Source organism: Symphalangus syndactylus, chromosome 8, assembly GCF_028878055.3.
Source record: "Symphalangus syndactylus isolate Jambi chromosome 8, NHGRI_mSymSyn1-v2.1_pri, whole genome shotgun sequence".
NCBI lineage: Eukaryota > Metazoa > Chordata > Mammalia > Primates > Hylobatidae > Symphalangus > Symphalangus syndactylus.
This window is the reverse complement of record NC_072430.2, coordinates 55,734,105-55,754,678: the sequence shown is the minus strand read 5'-3', so window position 1 is coordinate 55,754,678 and position 20,574 is coordinate 55,734,105. Positions and strand designations below refer to the sequence as shown.

Below are 20,574 nucleotides of genomic sequence, written 5' to 3'. Positions count from 1 at the left end.
AGGTAGACCTGGTAGGACTTTTTAAGGAGGAGTGGCCAGGGTTCTGGCCGGTTCGGAGCCTGGAGAGAATGGAATGGCATGAGTTCAGTTTTGGGGACATTCAGTGGTAAGACTGTTTTCTAGTTTCTCTTCTGGAAGCTCATAGATAAAGGATCTGCTCCTTCACTTGACTTATGCCTCTTAATTGGGCTTCAGGACACATCTGTGGCCAATCGCAATTACAACACCATGCCCAGTTAGCCATCATCGCCACTCAGAGCTGTCTGCTTTACCAGGCTAAAAAAAAAAATGATCTTTATCACCTGTTGTAAGTGACTTAAAAAAAAAAAAGTGCCCTTCCACATTGCTCAGAACTTTGCCCTCACCATCTTGACCCTCACCAACAGGTGAGGTTGTTTTAATAATCTAGTGGCTGGTAAGTTTTCATCCTTTACATTAAAAAAAAAAAAAAATCACTGGTTTGCATAGTGCAATGCCATTTGCCTACTTTGTTGGGGGTGGGGGCTGTCCTGTTCATTGTGGATGTTTAGCAGCATCCCAAAATACCAGCAGCACCTCTCCAGTTATAACAACCAAACATATCTCCAGACATTGGTTCCCAGGGGGGAAGAATCTCCCCTGGCTCCTTTACGTGACTGTCAGGTGATTGTCCTTGATATGAAAAGTCAAATGGGTTAGACGATCACTTTTCTTTTTATAGAGGCCAAAGCCAAATGTGTCAGACCTTCTTTATGAAAATATAAGCGTTATTTTTTTTCTCAGTTTGTAGAAAGGCAGAGTTCCTGTTGGGGGCTCATTACAGCTGTCGGTGCCTGCACTGACAGTGGCATTGTTAGGGATGGAGCCCCTGAGCTCGGGGGAGACAGCGGAAGCGTGCAGAGTCTGTTTAATGTGAGTGAGGGCTGGCATGCTGCTGGCAGCTCTCAACAGTGAAGCCTGCTGCTCGATAAGGCATTATTATCAGAGCCTGGGGGCATCTAGGGAGCAAAAGATTAGCTGAATGAGCATATATCTAAAATGGGTTATTTTTAAAAAGCAAGCAGTAGAAATACTGCAGCTTGTCTTGTTTTAGCATTTAATAATTACACTTTCACTTTACCAGCAAGGCACTGAGTCAGTGGCATTTTATGAAAAGCATCCTCCCAGACCTGAACTTTGTGAGTCAGATTCCCATCCTGTGTGTGGTACATGTGGTTGGATTGTACAAACAGATAATCAAAGTTTTATAAAATGTTTCCCAACCAGCATGGAAAAACGTGCTGATAGCAATATGAATGTGCTTTGAGGGAGAGCCACTTGCTGGCTTTTCTTCTTTTGTTTCCCGTACATGGAAATGCCATTTCAACTTGAAATGTGGATACCTTACCAGAGGATTGCTTGAACCCAGGAGGTTGAGGCTGCATTAGTGAACTGGGATTGCACCACTGCATTCCAGCCTGGATGACAAAGTGAGACCCCTGTCTCTATTTTTTAAAAACCCACACACAAAAAAAACAACAAAACAAAAAGTAGAACCCTAAATGCTATCTTAAGGCTGAATGGTCTCTAAATATTGAAAGTAGACCCTAGCCAAAAGAGACATTACCTGTTTCTGTAATATAATGAATGGTAATAGTGTACTTATCTTGCATTTTAAATTCAATTCTGTAAATGTTTATGGAGCATGCATTATGTGCCAGGGATGAAGACACAAGAACAAAATGTGGACTGGCCTTTTAATTGCTTACAGTCAAAGGTCATGATAACACCATGTGATAGGGAGAAGAAAGTCATGATTGATCCTCGTGGAGGTTGGAAGGACTTCCCAGAGGAGGGGCTGTGTGAGCTGTGTTTTGAAGATGAATAGGCACCTTATAGTCACAAGAGGAGGACATAGACTCCCAGACAGAGGTAACAGCAGTGCAAAGGCACAGAGGCTTGAAATTACAGGACGTGCCCAGGAAACCCCAAATGACTAGATGAGGCAGATTTGTAAGGGGGAAATGGTGGTGGTTGGCGGCGGGGATGGTGATGAAGAAGCAGAGTCATAATGGGTCTGATGTCCTTTGCTGAGGAGCTTAGACTAAAATGTTTAAGTAAAAGGAGCCAGCAAAATCCTTAAGTGAGGGAGTAACATAAGATTTGCATGTTAGAAGGCTCTCTCTGGCTGCTATCTACAGAGGGAGGCTAATGGCAGCACATCTGGCAGGGATGCTGGGCCCACGATCTGGGAACTTCCCTGCCCCAAGGCAGCAATCATGGGAGTGGAGTCAAGGAAACACTAAAGAAGTAGACATGATAGGACTTTTTAAGTGGGAATGGCCAGGGCTCTGGCCATTTGGAAGCCTGGAGAGAATGGAATAGCATGAGTTCAGTTTGGGGGAAATTCAGTGGTAAGATGCTTGTTTGTCAGAAACACAGTTGAGATGGGAGATCAGTTTGGTGTCATTTATGTCCTCTTGGTAAGTGGAAACTATAATATAAAATCTTTCAGGCCAGGCGCAGTGGCTCACACCTGTAATCCAAGCATTTTGGGAGGCCAAGGCGAGTGGATCACCTGAGGTCAGGAGTTCGAGACCAGCCTGGCCAACATGGCAAAACCCTGTCTCTACTAAAAATACAAAAATTAGCCGTGCATAGTGGCACACACCTGTAATCCCAGCTACTTGGGAGGCTGAGGCAGGGAGAATCGCTTGAACCCGGGAGGCAAAGGTTGCAGTGAACCGAGATCGTGCCATTGCACTCCAGCCTGGGCAACAGAGCAAGACTCTATCTTAAAAAAAAAATCAAAAATCTTTTAGTAGATGTTTATAGAGAGAGAAGAGAGGAGACTTGAAGAAGGAATTCTAAGTAAGGGTTAAGGTTGAGTGAAAAAAAGAAGAATAATCAGAAGGAAGTAGTTTCATAGTAGGATAAATCAAGTGCTGAGATGAAGTCAGTTCACTAACAGACTCAGAGTTCCGTTGGATATGGCATGAGGTTCTTGGTGTCACCATCTTAGGATCTGCTCATTTTTGGGGTTTTAAGAACCCATCTGAACTCCACTTAGCCAACTGAAGCTTGCCTTCAAAGTTAACACGATGTGTTTTCTCCCGTATAAGCCTTTTAAGCTGTTTCTGATGACTACTCCTCTTCCTGTTAGAGCCCCGCCTCTTTTAATTTAGTCTCCATTATTACTCCTTTAGAGTAAGGTCTGCAATTTTCTTCCTTAATTGACAGTGGAGATCAGTATGTAACCCAGATTGCAAAAATGGTTTGGGAACACCGCATGTTCTCACTCATAGGTGGGAGTTGAACAATGAGAACACATAGACACAGGGTGGGAAACATCACACACCAGGGGCCTGGCAGGGGGTGGGGGGCTGGGGGAGGGATAGCATTAGGAGAAATACCTAATGTAAATGACGAGTTGATGGGTGCAGCAAACCAACATGGCACGTATATACCTATGTAACAAACCTGCACGTTGTACACATGTACCCTAGAACTTAAAGCATAATTTAAAAAAATTTTTTATTGGTCTGGGAAGAGATTGCGGGCACGTCATTTGCTTGAACAGATTTTGTTCCCCAGCCAGAGGACCAGAGAAGAGTTTGTCATGGCTACAGTGGAGGAATCAAACTCAAAATAGCATGTGAAAGGCACATTCCACACAGAAACTTCGGCCCGTGCATCAACACTGCAGACAGGGGGAGAGGAAATGAATTCTCAGCCAGTAGATTCCCGGGCATCACCTTGAGGTAGATACGGCATATTCGTGGCCATAGTCTCTACTTCTCTAACTGGGCAGAGTGTCTAATCAACTATAACCCAAAATACCTTCCCACATGGCAAAAGTGTCGAATTCATACATAGATCAGAGGGAGAAATGAAATTGTGGTTGTCTAAAGTTTCCACAGTTTAGGGATCTCTGTCATGAAAAATGATCTAAATAAATGAAATGGTATTTTTACTCTATCCTATAAGCCCTATACAAATTAATTGATGCTTAAACCAAAACCTTTATAAAGAGAATTTCACTATGTGAAATAATGACTTAAAGAAATCCTATTGTGGATGCTTTTGTTAAGTTGCTAAACCTTTTTTAAAAAGTAGATAATCATCCAAGATATCTTCTTTGTGACTCTTAAGTTTTAGTGTATTTCCAATGTGGATAGTTTTGACTAGGAGGTTTGTTCAAACGTTCTTCTCGACCACTAGGGGGTGCTCTAAAGGTTAGTGATGTCTAAATGATTGACCAATCAATTAAAACACCGTGCCCAGTTAGCAGTCATCCCCACTCAGAGATGCCTGCTTTACCAGGCTAAAAAAATGGCAGAGACTATAAAAGCCATGTCCTCTTATTTTCATTAACCTAATTAGAAGTCAAGCTAATTGTAGGACTTCATAGAACTGGCATTGGGAATAGTATGCAACTGTTTAAAAAATCATGGTCTTGATGACTAATTATATCAGGAAATAATATGCAATATAAATGAAAAGAGAAGTGTATGCTTTTTACTTTTTCCTTTCTTGTTTTTAAAACATGCTATAAAATGTTAAGTATAATTAGGACACAAAGGAAAAATTATATCTAGTTAACATTACCTTGAAAATTTCTTATTTGCCCTGAAATCTCCAGTTCTTTGGAAGCTAAAAGCTTGAGACTTCTATATCTGGTTGTCAGGATTAGGTGATTTTATTTTCATTTTCTTCTTCTCAATTTTCTATCTATTTACTTTGTAATTACATTTGAACTATGGATATGTAATTAGTTTTATAAATAGAAAAATCAAAGCTTTATAAAGGAAAATGTAGCATCAGCAGACCTGATTGTCCTGCTTAACTCTTCCACAAACTGTTTTAACTGTGGGCAGAGTACTTCACTTCTTTGCCCTTTGCTTCTGTGAAATGGTTGGGTGAAACTAATCTTGGCAGTTTGTTCCAGCTCTTCTAAAGTTCCATTTTAAATTTTACCAGGAGACAAAAATGGTTCCTATTATGTTCACTCTTGAAGCATTTATTAATCCTCACAATTGGCCAGGCACTGTGCTTGGTGCTATTAAAGATATCTTACTTAGCATCTGGGCTCTGCCTTCAAGGGTGTCAGGTCCCCCATGGAAAACAAGACCAAGTGCACAGATCCATCCCAGCCCTACACAATGATACTAGAAAGCTGTATGTGGACCAGAAATGCCAAAGGAGGTTCCATCAGGAAGAGGGGACTTGTGCTCTGACTCTGCTGTACGCCTGGTCATATGTTACCACTTATTTATGCTTTAAAGAACATCCTGGCCTGGATGTTTCACAGTGTGTTAAACTGCAAGCTAGATTTCCTCTTTGTTTCCCTAGTCCAGTGTATATATGCCAGTAAGCCTTGTCAGGTTTCATTATGAGAGATGGCTATAATGCATCCAGATTACCAGGAAAACACTTGGTCTTTGAAAAGAGCTGTATGTCCCTCTAGGTTTGAAATGCGAAGTCCTAAGGGTTTGTAATATTCAGGACATATCTCACCTTCCCAAAGACTAGTCTCTGAGCTCAGACAGGATGTATCTTGCCTGTGGGCTTGACAGAGGGGTTGCTGGGTGATTGAATTAACCTCTGACATCTTCTGGGCTGTGCAAAATGATAAGTTCAAAAAAAAAAATGCAGCCATTAGACTCCTTCTCATTGTTTCTTCCTTGAAGCCTTTGTAATCTTTCTTAATGTGGTTAAATTCAAGTTATTTCCAGTTCAGACATGGTGCAATCAGATTTCCTCATGAGGGTGCTTTTCCACTGTGACCTCTTTGACGTCAGTAACTGTTTCCTGTTGATTTGAACTCCCTACTCACCCTGTAGATGACTTTGTCTGAGAAAAATAATAAAGCAACGGTACTTAGGAGAAGTTCAACACTGCTGTCTGTTATGGAGATTTCCTTCTCCTTTCCCCCAGCCGTCAATAGCACTCTGCAGCTTTTCGTACAGCATGAGCTTGTTATTCTTATAGATATACTCCAAGGCGGTTCTTAGAACTTGGGTAAGTAAGAATAGATGTCGCTCCCAGCTTAACATTGCCTTAAAGCAATAGCTACATTTTTCGTAACTTTTACGTGCTATGTCTATCTTTGAATTATTTCCAAAAGGTAATCTGCATCCTCACTATAATTCTGAGTGTGGTGAGTATTTCCTGCTGCCTTGGTTTCTGGAATGATACATCTTCAAATGCAGTCTTTAAATCATAGAGACAACAGATTTTTATTTTAAATGGAGAAAAATCTTTGCAGTCTGGTTCTGAGATTGAATCAACTTCATAGAAAGGAAGAATAACTACTATAAAAAGTTTTGCTTACAGTAATATGTTTGTAGTACATAAGGAGGGCATTTGTTTTGCAATAATAATTATTAAAAAGCCCCTAAAATAGAAAATATGAATTACCAATCAGTGTTAGAAAACTTATCAGAACTGAAACCTTGGTTAGTATGTTTTGGTTATCAAATCTAGTTTTGTAATCCCTTGCTTAGCAAACATTTCCCAGAAAGAAAAGTCCTTACCCGGTCAAGGCCATTACCATATAGCATCAGGAAACGTCCCTGTGTCCCAGCAGCTGGGCTAGGACTCCTTCCACCTCCTTCAACCCTCTATACCCCGTCCCACACTGAGGGTTAGGGTAGCTGCTGCAGTTGCTGTTTCGGCTGCTGTTTCATTCCTGTCCACTTGTGAGTGTTTGTGTACCTCTACCAGTCTTGGAGGTCCATGAGGGAGGCATCACCTCTCGACCTAGGGCACGCAGCTCACTGCCACGTGTGCCACAGCCACAGCCACAGCCAAGGGGCCTTCCTATGCCTCATTCAGCAGGCCCTTTGGAGCCCTGGGAGCAGACGGCCATGGGGACTGAAGCTGCAGTGGATGCACTAATGATGATGAGGATAATAATAGTTGCTAACATTTCTTGAGCATTTCATTTATGGTATGCCAGACACTATTCAAAGCCCTTAGCTTAAATCATTTAATCCTCACAAACCTGTGAGTTGGGTTGTCTTATTATCCCCATTTTGCAGATGTGAGTTTTGTGAGAGAGAAGCTAAATACAGCACAGCAGGAATTGCTCTTGGACCTCAAGCATCCTGGCCCAGAGCCCAGGTGTCGCCACTGCCCTGGGCTTCCTCTTAGTCATACCAGGGACTTGGTCACTGGGCACAAAATCTCCTCTTTATATAATGTAGTGGTACCAATAGCTTCTATTGATTGAGATTCTTTTCTGGGCTTGGCACTGTATGAAGCACTTGGCTTCTGGTTTAATCTTTACACGATCACTGTAGTTATAGGTGTTATTATCCCAGATTTATAAATAAATAAGGAAACTTCTTACCCCTTAAAAATTGGTGTGTGTGCCATGCATGGTGGCTCATGCCTGTAATCCCAGCACTTTGGGAGGCCGAGGTAGGATCGCTTGAGCCTAGGAGTTCAAGACCAGCCTGTGCAACACAGAGATACCCAGTCTATACAAAAAAATTAGCCAGATGTGGTGGCACACACCTGTGGTCCCAGCCGCACAGGAGGCTGAGGTTGGAAGGATCACTTAAGCCCAGAAGTTCAGCGCTGCAGTGAGCCATGATCCTGCCACTGCCCTCCAGCTTGGGTGACAGAGTGAGACCCTGTCTCAAAAAGAAAAACAAAAATTGTGTGTATTTTAGCTGAAATTCTCCTGGTAGCAGAAAATTTACTTCAGGTAGTAAGAAAACTTTCTTAAGGCTATGCAAAAAAAAAGAACTAAAGATAAAGATTCAGAGGTACAATGGATGTCTCATGCAACCCAAGGGCAGGAATTGGCCAGCTCTCTCAGCTGATCTGAAACCAGAAAGACATGAGGAACCCTGGCAGTTTTGCTCTTGGCTCACTCACCCTCCCTGATCTCTTGTCTCTGCCTCACTCTATGTTTCTGCTTCATTCTTCTCCTTCACCCACCCACCTGTCCATCCATTCACCCAGTCTTTCTCCACTCTCTTATACCAGGCATTTCCCACGTTTACACTGCAAAAGCAGTTTCCATTTCCTAACTCATGTTTCCTCAGTTCCTGCACACAGCCCAGACTAAATTAAAAGCGTTTTATCTCAGTTTCAGTTTTCTGGAAAAGAGACTCTGGGCAGGTGCAGCTTGATCTAACTGGCTGGGCACAGATGCTCAGCATTTACCCATGCGGCCAGGCTGGAGCATGGGTAAATGCTGAGGAAGGGATCACCATGAGCTGAACAGATGCTTCCAAAGATGTTTGCCCCAGTGACCCTACAGGATCTTGCCCTGCCTGGCCCATGCTTGCTCTCCGGTCACTTTCCTTAGGTAGTGTCATCTTGTCACTTGTACCATCCTGGCATAGCACTTTCATCCACCCAGGTGTTATGTCTCTTGTTCATACAAATTGTCCAACAGCTTTAACTCCTATTGAACAGCCCTTAATGAGGGGGCTTTAGGGAATGCACCTTACTTATACTGACAATCATTATTCAGGGGATATTTTTAGCCCCTTGGGCCTGGGGAAGGAATAGTTCTGACCTGATAGCCAGGGCAGAGAGTGGACCCAGACTGCAGCAGATCAGTGGTATCAGAGCAAGTGATGACAGGAATTCTATTATTACCAGGCAGCAGCTCCTCGGCCTCCCACACCTGTAACTCACACCAGGTGTGGGACAAAGGGATTTCTGAGTTGCTTTCACTCCCACCGGTGTTCATTACCCCATGTTAATGACTTGTATTTGTGGTTGGCTGAATCAGGGACAAAAGAGAGGAGCAGGGACAAAGGGCTTAGCCACTTGGCTTTAGAAGTGCTGTTAAACCGGTCTCCTGGCCCTGAGATTTCCTACCACACAGGTCAGGGCACACTTTACCTGATAGAAGCCAAAAGCCTCAGGTAAAGCTGTACAGATGTGCAGGCTCAGTTTCTAGGAAAATGGACTAGAAAAACCAAAATGGTTCTATGCACAGGTTTAAATACTGAAACAGTCATCTTTGCCATCTCTGTCTAGAGTGGGATTTGGGAAACCCCTCTCTGCCATAGGAGTGACTCACTACAACCACAATCCATCTTCCAGTACCTCCCTAAATGCAGGATTTCCAAAAAATGCTTCACCTAGTTGCTTCACAGTTGAATTTGTGAAGCATGATTTGGTGTTTGTTGAGTGATCAGTGATACTAATTCTTAAACAGCACAGACTGAGAGTAGAGCTGTAGGTGAGAGGTTATCTTTTGCCTCCTTTCAGAACTTCAAATACAGGTCTTTGCTTTGTAAAGAGCATTCACTAAATGTGAAAAGTTTTACTCCTTTGGAATGAATTTTGCTGGAGTGATTTGCTTTTGTAGCTGATGTTGTTTTATTCTATGTGTCAAGTTCCAACATTACTGGAGTCTTTTTCAAGCCAAGCACTATAGCTGCACCTGTTTTACCCCAGGCGCTGGTCTTATAATTCTGGTAGAGACTGGTAGTGAGTGATCATGTTTATTAATGGCAGCTGAGACCCTGCACGTCTCATTCGTGGGTGACCTGTGAAAGCACTCCTAAGTAGCTTTTTGCTTTTTCTGCATTTCATTTTGAAAACAGCAGTACAGTTACAGCGAAGCCTCACACTCACCCACTCCAGCACTTGACAGCCTGCTTGCCTTTGCAGTCCCTCCCGTCTGCCTGCCATCTTACACTTCAACTGCACAGTCTTCCTGACACCTCCCGCCTCAGTCCCCACTCCAGCCTGACTTGCATGCCCTCATCCTTCTAGGCTGGGGAATTGGATCCTCTTAGAAGCTTCCCCCCAAACCCCACCTGCCAAATTCCACCTCCACCTCCAGGCTGCTCAGATGCCCTGCTCGGTGTCCCCATAACACCTTCTGTACTTCTCCGCTGTAGCACTTAACACACTGTGGCGATATGCTGTGTCTGCATGTCCGTGAGCTTACTGAGAGCAGTGTGGAGTCATATTAGTTTTAGGAGACTGGGTCCTTACCCAGGCCCTGGCATACACCATGTGTGTGTTTAGTAAACATTTCTCTTGTTCAGAACCTTAAAGGAACCACAGAAGATCTCTGCAAGCCGTAGTAGATGCTGTAAAGCCTGCGCATCAGGCTCCAAGTGGAACTGCTGGGACCCGAACCAGAGCCAGCTAATTTTCATTGTGGACGCCATTCGAACAAGCCTGGTTACCTCAGGCAGCAGAAAGGCCATTATGGAACATGGGTGGTTACTCGTGTCCCTTAATAATGGGCAACAAGGATGCAACAGTTTCGTTTTGTAGCTGCTTTCCGACTCCCATTGCCTAAACAAGGGCTCTCTCAAATAGCCTCACAACTGTGTCTTTCCCGTGTCTTATCTTCCATCTTTCAGACGAAAATAAGAAAAACATGGAGGAAGCACATGTGACTTTAGTTTGCTTCTAATTACAAGAGTAATACACACTCATCATAGAAACCTTGAAAGATACTGAAAAGTAGAAAGAAGAAATGTCACCCCGATCCCACAACAAAAAACTGACTTCTGTCACTCTGTAGCCATCTTTTTTATCCTTTCTATGCATCTATCTGCATTTTTGGCTATAACTAAAATCATTCTGCACATTCACATTTATGATCTTTTTTTAAACTGAAAATACCTACATGAGAGCACAAGCATTGGCAGCTTCAGCAGCAGCTGTCACTTACTGCACACTTGCCCGAAGGGACCTGAGGACATACTTAATACAATTTTACTTCTGATGATGACTCCTCACCCCACCACCACCTGATGATGCATGGGTCTTCTTTCCTTTTCCGTTTTTTTTTTTTTTGAGACAGAGTCTGCCTCTGTCTCCCAGACTGGAGTGCATGGCATGGCGCGATCTTGCTCACTGCAACCTCTGCATCCCGGGTTCAAGTGATTTTCCTGCCTCAGCCTCCCAAGTAGCTGGAATTAGAGGCACATGCCACCATGCCCAGCTAATTTTTTTGTACTTTTAGTAGAGATGGGGTTTCACCACGTTGGCCAGGCTGGTTTCGAACTTTTGACCTCAAGTGATCTGCCCGCCTCAGCCTCCCAAAGTGCTGGGATTACAGGCATGAGCCACCACGCCTGGCCTGGATCTTCTTTTCTAAACACTAGAGATTTTTTGTCATTTATCTCCTTCTCTTCAAAAGTAATCTTGGAGAAATTGCTGCCAAATCTTTCCCTCTCTGCAGCAAACATTTTTAAGTTGGGTGAACAGAAGTGCAGATCAACAGAGGGTTTCCTCACAGCAAAAACATTTTGCTTGTTGATAAACATATCTTTGTTTTTTATACCTGGTGATGTTATTTGAGGTCTTTGATAGGATAGACCAGTACTCTGCATTAAGTCGTCGTCATGTCTCAGCTGGCCTGTGTCTCCTGCCTGCTTCAAGAGTTGCTCATAACCTGAGGGCTGTGAATTACACTCTGTGTTCCAGGTGGTGCCAGACAGGAGGTTAGAAATGAGACTCTGAATGAAAAGAAACAGGTACAGCAGAACCCATCTTTCCGGAATTCTAAAGCTTATGGTCCCTCACTGTGTGGCAGAGGTGAATCTGCCAGAGTCTGGCATTATCTGAGAATCTGCCTCCAGGGCTGTGGATGGGGCTGGGCTGAAGCAAGACTAGAGGGCAGAATTTTCTCCCCCCAGATCTGGAATTTCGCCCACAGTCTGGCTTTTAGATTTTAGGCTTTCGATGCCTACTGCCTTAAAACTCTTGCCAAGTACGCCACTTACAGCAGCCTAAGGAATGGCCACTTCCCCACTGACCCAGTTCCAGTAGCCAGATGTTCAGATCAATTGGAATTCATGTGACTGCCAGTCAGATCCACGAGGAAGATGAACAGGCTGGTTAATGAAAACATGTAAGACTGACCTCCTTGCCCAGAGATGGTTCAGGGTGGCTTTTTGCCTTAGGCTTCCTCAGGCCGTCTGTGGCCATCCCTCCAAATGGACAGACACAGCATTGGCATAAAACCTTACTATGCAGATGCAGCTTTTTGGGATGTTTCCGGTGTGTGTATATCCTCCGCCCACCCGTTGCTAACCTGCTAATTCCACTTTAATCCTTCCCATTTAGAAAATACAGGACAGCCATTGCTCATCAAAGCTTGTCCCACCCAATTCTGCCTCTCCCCTTGTCAGTCACCCTCAAATGAAGGCCAGGAGCTTAGTCAGATGGCTTGCTGTATTTACATAGTTTGCCTGTTGTCTTACATTGGCCAACCTGAAGAGTTGTGTTGGTGGTGGTGGTTTTTGTTTTGTGAATCTTGCCATTCCTTCTTCACTGTTAAATTCTTGCTTCGCTTTTAGCAGAAAGAAGTGTTTAATAAATTCAGGGGTTTTTTTTCCTTCTAATTAAGGCGTTAGTTAAAATAGGGCATAGGAGGTCATAAGCCGTGCTTCCTTCTGATAGGGATCTGCATGTTTACACCAGGCTTGCAATGGGAGCTGAGCAGGAGCACGCACCATGCTCTGCCCATTGTTCAGCTGTGAATGTGTGGAAACACCCTGTGCTAAGCCGGTGACACTTACAACCACAAATAAAGACAGGTTCAAGGCTGGGTGTGGTAGCTCATGCCTGTAATCCCAGCACTTTGGGAGGTTAAGGTGGGAGTATTTCTTGAGCTCAGGAGTTCGAGACCAGCCTGGGCAATATAGTGAGACCCCGTCTCTACTAAAAATCAAAGCCGGGTGTGGTGGTGCATGCCTGTAGTCCCAACTACTCGAGAGGCTGAGGGAGGATTGCTTGAGCCCGGGAGGTCAAGGCTGCAGTGAGCCAAGACCGTGCCACTGCCCTTCAGCTTGGGTGACAGAATGAGACCCTGTCTCCCCCAAAAATAAAGATAGGTTCTGCGTATCTGCATCCTTTGGTAAAATACCAATTTCCTCGCAAAATAATCTGCAATCCCACAAAATGATATCATGGGGTCCCAAGTCGATGGCACTCATCCTGTGAGCCTTAGCTCATGTTTCACTTGCTCAGAGGTGTTGCCTGACCCCCAGGCAGGTGACCAGATGTCACACTTCCTCCGCTTTTCCTTCACAGGATTTACCAGAATTTGTTGATCTGCTTGTGTCACTTTTTTTTTTTTTTTTTTGAGTAGTGTGTTTCTTACACCAAACTCTGTATGGGGAGAGGCTGTGTCTGCTCTACTCTCTATTGGATCCCGGCTCTGAACTCAGCACCAGCTAATCAGGAATTTCATAAATGTCACAGGAAGGAGTGAGAGTGAGGAAACCCATTTATCTTAGAGGTGCTTGAAGCAAAACGTTTTACCCTTAGATAAATCTTGGATCACTTTTTAAATGAGACCTACACGTTTCTTTCATGAAGCAGTAGCGATTTCCATAGCACTTTATTCACACCACTTTCATAGTATTTAGTACACTGCATAGTGACTTTTAAGAGTCCACTTTACCTGCTAGGTTGAGAGTCACTTAAGGGGGAGATGGCATCTCGCTCCTTTCTACATTCCCACTCTTGACTCAATCTTTTGAAGGACTGAGTGGTATTTCCAATGTGGATGCTACTATGAGGCTGTCATTTAACTTCCTTTTTTTTTTTTGGCGGGGGGGGAAGGAGTCTTACTCCTGTCACCCAGATGGGAGTGCCATGGCACAATCACAGCTCATTGCAACCTTTACTTCCCGGGCTCAGGTGATCCTCCTGCCTAATTTTTTTTTATTTTTTTTGTATAGACAAGGTCTTGCTGTGTTGCCCAGACTGGTCTTGAACCCCTGGGCTCAAAGGATCCACCCACATAGGCCTCCCAATTTGGTAGGATTACAGGCATGAGCCACTGCACCCGGTCTCCACTTCTGTTTGGCTGACTTGTCTAAAGGGGTGTTCTTTTTCTGTGATTGTTCTCTGCCCACTTGTGAGAACTAGAGCACCTACTAGGTGTCCTTTACTTTGGGTAATTAACTGCACATGTTCCAGATTAAAGGCATTTACCTTTCGATTTAAATTCTCTGTCCAGGTACATGACCTTTAAGGTACAGAGCTGGAACTCGAATCAAAGGTTTCTGATGCCTTCTGTACTTTTGATTTCATGTAACAATTCAAGGCTGTGTGCAATTAACTACAGGAGATCCAGGTGCTGCTCTGTCCAGGGGATCTAATCCCACTAGGCCCGTTGCGCTGCACCCTGACCCATGGTCAGGATGTTTCCTGGAATACATCCACTTGACAGTCTCCTCTCTGTGCCACAGCCCTAGGCAATATGCTGCTGATGGAGCTCTAGGTTAATTGCTACACCACATTGGGCCCTCTCTTGTGTTTGTATCCAGGATCGTCTGTTTTTTGTGATGGAGTTTGTGAATGGGGGTGACTTGATGTTCCACATTCAGAAGTCTCGTCGTTTTGATGAAGCACGAGCTCGCTTCTATGCTGCAGAAATCATTTCGGCTCTCATGTTCCTCCATGATAAAGGAATCATCTATAGGTGAGTTTTGGTTGCTGCCCTCTCTTCTAATTCACTGCCTCTCCTCTCTCCTGGCATGATCCATCCTTCCACTTCTCCTGATAATCAGTTGAAACCTTTTTTGGAATTAAATTCAGAGAAGTTTTGTTTTGGTTTTTGTTTTTGAGACAGGGTCTCACTCCATAGACCGGGCTGGAGTGCAGTGGCGCAATCATGGCTCACTGCAGCCGGTCCATCTTGACCTCCCAAGTAGGTAGCTGGGACTACAGGCACGCACCACTACACCTGGCTAATTTTTAATTTTTTTTGTAGAGACAGGGGTCTTGCTATGTTGCCCAGGCCTCAAAAAGGTTCTAAGGATCCATTAGGATAAATTAATAACAGTAATAAACCCTGCCTCCAAACTAAAATTTGCCCCACTTGGTATTCATAAAATAGGCCCGAGAGGCTCAGAAGAGACTATTTATTCATGAATCGGTTCAGCCCGGGTTTGCTAAGGACCTGTCATAGCCAAGCCCTGCAGGGTGCTAAACACACTGTTGTTCTCTTTTTTTCATTTTAACATTTGAAGTGAATCCCTTAACCATGATTCTATTCCATTTTAAGAATCTACACCTTAACTAAAGGGTGTGGCTAACCTGCTCTAAGTTGCTGTAACAAGAATTACAGTCATGTGGAGCATGGCTCACCAGTCAGGAGCTAGGTGAGCCGCTTGTGAGCAGTGTCCTGCGTGATAATATCTTCCGTGTGTAGCCCCCTCCCGAATATTATTTGATTCTTCACTTTGTGACACATAATCTTTTGATCATAATATACCGTACTTTGAATGGACTCCGAATCTGCTTGATGTTGTTAAGTCTCAGAATTTAACAGATATCAAATGTAACTTTAGTCAGAGAGAAGATTGGAGACAGTGAGAAATGTAATAGCGAATGTTAGAGCCGGGCGCGGTGGCTCACGCCTGTAATCCCAGCACTTTGGGAGGCCAAGGCGGGTGGATCACAAGGTCAGGAGATCCAGACCATCATGGCTAACACAGTGAAACCCCGTCTCTACTAAAAATACAAAAAATTAGCCGGGCGAGGTGGCGGGCGCCTGTAGTCCCAGCTACTCGGGAGGCTGAGGCAGGAGAATGGCGTGAACCCAGGGGGCGGAGCCTGCAGTGAGCCGAGATCGCACCACTGCACTCCAGCCTGGGTGACAGCGAGACTCTGTCTCAAAAAAAAAAAAAAAAAAAATAGCGAATGTTAGACAATTTTTATTCTCAAATTTTCCTGTTTTTTTTTTTCTGCTGTCAGTGTCCTCACCTAATTGCACGTATGCTGTTTTTTCTTTTTTATTGTTTTCTTTCTTTCTTTTTTTTTTTTTTTTTTTAAGACAGTGTCTTGCTATGTTGGCTAGGTTGGTCTTGAACTCCTGGCCTCATGCAACCCTCCCACCTTGGCCTCCTAAAGTGCTAGGATTACAGGCGTGAGCCACCGCACCCAGCTCACATAAACTCTTTTTCTCTTGAGATGCAACTGTTGCTTTCCTTAGAGAAAAATTTTTTTATATTAGGGGCATGAATGCCGAAGTAAAGGATTTCCTGATTGAAATTTGCTATTTATTAACCTTGTTAAATGCAGTCCCTGTCATAAACTCATGACAGTATTGACATCATTATTAAATTATAAGAGCTTTAAAAACAGTGAATATTCTTAAATACCGGGGGAGTCAAAATAGGAAGAGAACAAGTAGTAACTCTCGTAGAGAGAATGCAGTAAGACTGGTGGGTGGTGCCGGAGAGAAGTGGGAACGCAAGCACTGCATAGCAGGTGTGGCAGGCACCACAGAGACACTTCCTCTAATTCATTTTCAGTGCACATCCCCCAGACCTCAACTCCATACAGTGCATTTATCACAGCCTCATGGCACTGTGCAGGAGGGAAGAGGGTGCAGAGCTGGGAACCAGCCTGGATAAAGGCAATGGGAGCCACCTGTTTGAAAGCAGTCTAGGATCTCTGCTCATTCTTAGGTCACAGGGCTTCAGCAGGTTGATTAGGCAGCTTGTTTTGAGCTTTCTTGACCAGGCTATGGGGATTAGATCACAGCATTTTTTTCCCACTCTCCACTTTCTTCCCAGTGTATGATTTGTGGAGGTTGCTCGTATGATCTCTGATGGTGAAGGGAGTTAAGCGTCCTCCTCATGCTATCAGACTCTAGGCAGTGAATTCCATTTTTGTTCTCCTCTCCGCGGCTAATCCAGCCATCTCCACTCTGCTTGCCCCAAAGAGAGACGTTTCCACGTGTAGTTTTAAAAACTACATGTAAGTAATGACTCCCCTACTTGACAGGGACTTCTGTTGCAGATCAAAATAATATTAACAACAAGACCTAAACTGAACACTTGGGCTGGGTGTGGTGACTCACACCTCTAATCCCAGCACCTCGGAAGGCTGAGTGGGGAGGATTGCTTGAGCCTGGAAGTTTGAGGCCAGCCGGGGCAACATAAGGAGACCCCTATCTCTACAAAAAATAAAAAACAAAAAAAACAAAAAAAAACATATACGTATATATTAAAAAATTAGCCGGCCGGGCACAGTGGCTCACACCTGTAATCCCAGCACTTTGGGAGGCCGAGGCCGGTGGATCACGAGGTCAGGAGATCGAGACCATCCTGGCTAACACGGTGAAACCCCATCTCTACTAAAAATACAAAAAATTAGCTGGGCGAGGTGGCAGATGCCTGTAGTCCCAGCTACTCGGGAGGCTGAGGCAGGAGAATGGCGTGAACCCCAGGGGGCAGAGCCTGCAGTGAGCCGAGATCACATCACTGCACTCCAGCCTGGGCGACAGCGAGACTCTTGTCTCAAAAAAAAAAAAAAATGAGCCAGGCATGGTGGCATGCACCTGTGGTCCTAGCTACTTGGGAGGCTGAGGTGGGAGAATTGCTTGAGCCCAGGAGGTTGAGGCTGCAGTGAGCTGTAACTGTGCCACTGTATTCCAGCCTGGGTGACAGAGCAAGACCCTGTGTGTCAATCAATCAATAAATCCATAAAACAAACACTTGTTACAGGACCAGCACTTCCCTTGCATTTGTCTGTTAATTCTTCTAACAATATTATTATATAACAATAATAGTATCCACATTGTTCAGATGAATAATTAGGTCTTCCAAAGACTTCATCACCAGACTGCTAACTGGTAGTGAAGTCAGAATTCAAACCATGGTTCTAACCACTGGGCTACACTGTCTTCTCAGGAGAGACTTGAGGATTTAGAGTACCACTACAGCGTCAGCTTCTTAGTCCTTTTTGGTGATGGGACTACTTCAGTTCCTGAAAATAAGGTAGAGTGGGCAAAAGCAATTCAGTCTTTTCTCAAGCTTTCTTGAATCCTCAGAGGCTTTGAGTTGGGCCGAGCAGCAAGCTTGCTTTCCTGCACTGCATATTACTGTCCCTCAGTCTACTTGTCTCATTTGTCTCAAAATATGGTGGGTAGACACTGTAACTTGATATGATTTCTGGTGAAGCAGTGCCAGCCCCCGTCTTGACAAATTTTATTTCAATTCATGGTGTCTGTGGTTCAATTCTGAGAATTGATTTTAATTTACTCCTGGACTTAAATCCCATGTTCAGGCTCTAACTGATATGGTTGACTTTGAAGGGAACACAGTTAATTACGATAGATTCAAATGCTATTTTTATCCCTTGGACTTATTTCACAGGATAATTTAATTCCATTCAGTATACTGGCTGGGAACAGAGTCTTAAGGATAAGACTTTGAAAGCCAAGTCCTTGGAATTCACACACAGTAAAGGGCACATTTGGGTCACAGAGGGTGTGGATTTGATACAAGAGCCCAATGAGAAACTTGGGAGTATCAGACAGCCTAGTTTATCATACATGTCCCAGAACACCCTTTATCAGAGCTAAAATAATCCCCCAGAAGATGCCTCTGACCTATCCAAACAGAGCTGTTGTTTGTCTGTTTGGGTTCTTTGAGGGAGGAGAGGGAAAGAGGTGTTTCTTTTCCAGCAGGTTACAAAGATGATACCATATGCAAGTCACTGTTAAAGAAAGCTTCAGAAGGTAGTACCTTAGGCTCCTCTGACATGAATTTCTTCTTTAGCTGCCTGTGCCTATGCAAGAGGACACGGGCCAGTTACGTTTGCACGCGTTCCGTCTTGTGTTCTGACCCTGATTCTCAGATGTATTCACTTGTATTTTGTGGAGGAACAGAAGCCCAGTTCCTGGGAGACTCAGCAAGGGAAGGGCCTGCCTCTCTGCCTTTGGATGGAGGGTCTGGAACCTGCCATGGCCTAGAAACAAAGAAGAGTAGGCTGGGAAGGAGGCAGTCATCAAGTCAGTTCTCCCAAGGGGAAAAAAAGAAGACTATTCATTCTTTTGTCCTGGGCTTCTTGGCTGATTGGAAGGCAAGACAGTGCTCATGAATAATTTACTCATGGTGTTGACTTTTTTCCGGAGTCAAGCCCTACGGAAAAGTAAGGGAAACAAAGGGGCATGCATCCCATTGACCAGACATCTTTCAGCATGTTTCATCAACTGTATTAAAGGCAAACTCAGCTGTCGTTGACATTTCAACCCCAAACTCCTGAAGCCAGCCAGCACACATTTGATTTGCTGTTTTTGACAAAGTGTGGAATACTGTATCTGAAATATGTTGGGTGAGGAATAGTTTATAGAAGGGCACAGTTTAAATTTCACTTCCTCCTCACCATGTTACCCCTGGGCACACAGCACTTTCCAACACATGCTTTTCAACTCATGCGTCTGACTGCTTTGTGCCTTATGCAGTTGTCGGCATGCTGGGCGTGTGGTAATTAGTGTTTACCCTGAAAGCTCCAAATGCTTCCCCTGGTATTTCGCCATCCCATTTTGCAGATATGGCCCACAGAGGAAGCTTTTGCCCCACAGAGGCTGACTGCCAACCCTGACATGCCGCCTTCTACTCCCATGATTACGTGGCACATGAACTTTTCAACTTTGAACTGCTGATTTCTCTCAGATTGAGAGAAAAATGTCTACTTAATTTGACTCTTTTAAAAATTCAGAATTTGGGAAGAGTAGCAATCTCACTCGCAAGATTAAGCCCTGTTAAGCTAGCCTCTGAACATAGTTGGGGGATCTGTGTGAATATACCAATCACCAACATCATCTAGCTCTTGTTTCTCAAGGATCATGAGGGTCCACAGGTGCCTCGCCGACTCCAGATAACTCAGCTGGGCATAGCCTTGCTTGTCAAGTGGCCTCCTCTGTGAGCATCACTTCCTGGTCTAAGAATTCGCAAGTGATCTGTTTCCAAATAAACTTGTGTGTTGGGGCCAGGCACAGTGGCCTATGCCTGTAATCCCAGTACTTTGTGAGGCCAAGGTGGGCAGATTTGTTGAGTCTAGGGGTTCAAGACCAACCTAGGCAACATAAGACCCTGTCTCTATAAAAAATACAAAAATTAGGGGGGCATGGCGTGGTGCACACCTGTGTAGTCCCAGCTACCCGGGAGGCTAAGGTGGGAGGATCACTTTGAGCCCGGAGGGTGTAGGTTGCAGTGAGCTGAAATTGCGCCCCTGGACTCCAACCTGGGTGACAGAGTGAGACCCTGTCTGTCTCAAAAAAACAAAAACAAAAAAAATTGTGTCTTGGGCCAGTGATGGATTTTACATGCCTGAGTTACTGTGCACTCTTCTCTGTCTCTCTCTCTGCAGTTCTTCCCCTCTGGAAAACTGTGGCAATCTCTCTCTGATTCCCACCTGCTAGGACCTCTCTTACTCCTCAGTATTTCTTATCAGCAGACTTTGAGTCCCCAGGTGTCTTTCATTGGAGCCTGGAATTTTGGGCTGTTACTGTCACCTCACCTCTACTGGAATTCAGTTCTGTATTTATATTCATTCTACTTATTCTAGTGAGAAAAATCTTTTTAGATAAAGATGAAAGTAAGATTTAACAGCTCTGTTTTCCCTTTGTCATCTGCTAGCATTATTCCTTCTGCTGCAAGAAGTAGGTCTCTTCTCTCTTGATCTGCATACTGCAGAGACTACTACAAATTGTCATTTGTTGTTTGTATAGTCCTTGTTTATTCAGTACATGCCAGCCATGGGAATGCTCAGTTATGTTAGTAACTTTCACATCAGACTTTGGCTGTGAGCCCTCACCTGGGACTGATACTGGCTTTTTGAGCTTTTTAGTCATGTGCTTGTCTCCTC

General features: G+C 44.2%; 1 protein-coding gene across 1 annotated transcript in view; it reads left to right on the top strand.

The window, feature by feature from the left end:
* Window positions 1–20,574, top strand: part of PRKCH (protein kinase C eta) — a 232,002-nt gene that overhangs the window by 152,193 nt on the left and 59,235 nt on the right. Inside the window, exon 10 of the mRNA XM_055289164.2 lies at window positions 14,238–14,392. Coding sequence (XP_055145139.1) covers window positions 14,238–14,392 — 155 coding nt within the window. The remainder of the gene's footprint in view (window positions 1–14,237; window positions 14,393–20,574) is intronic.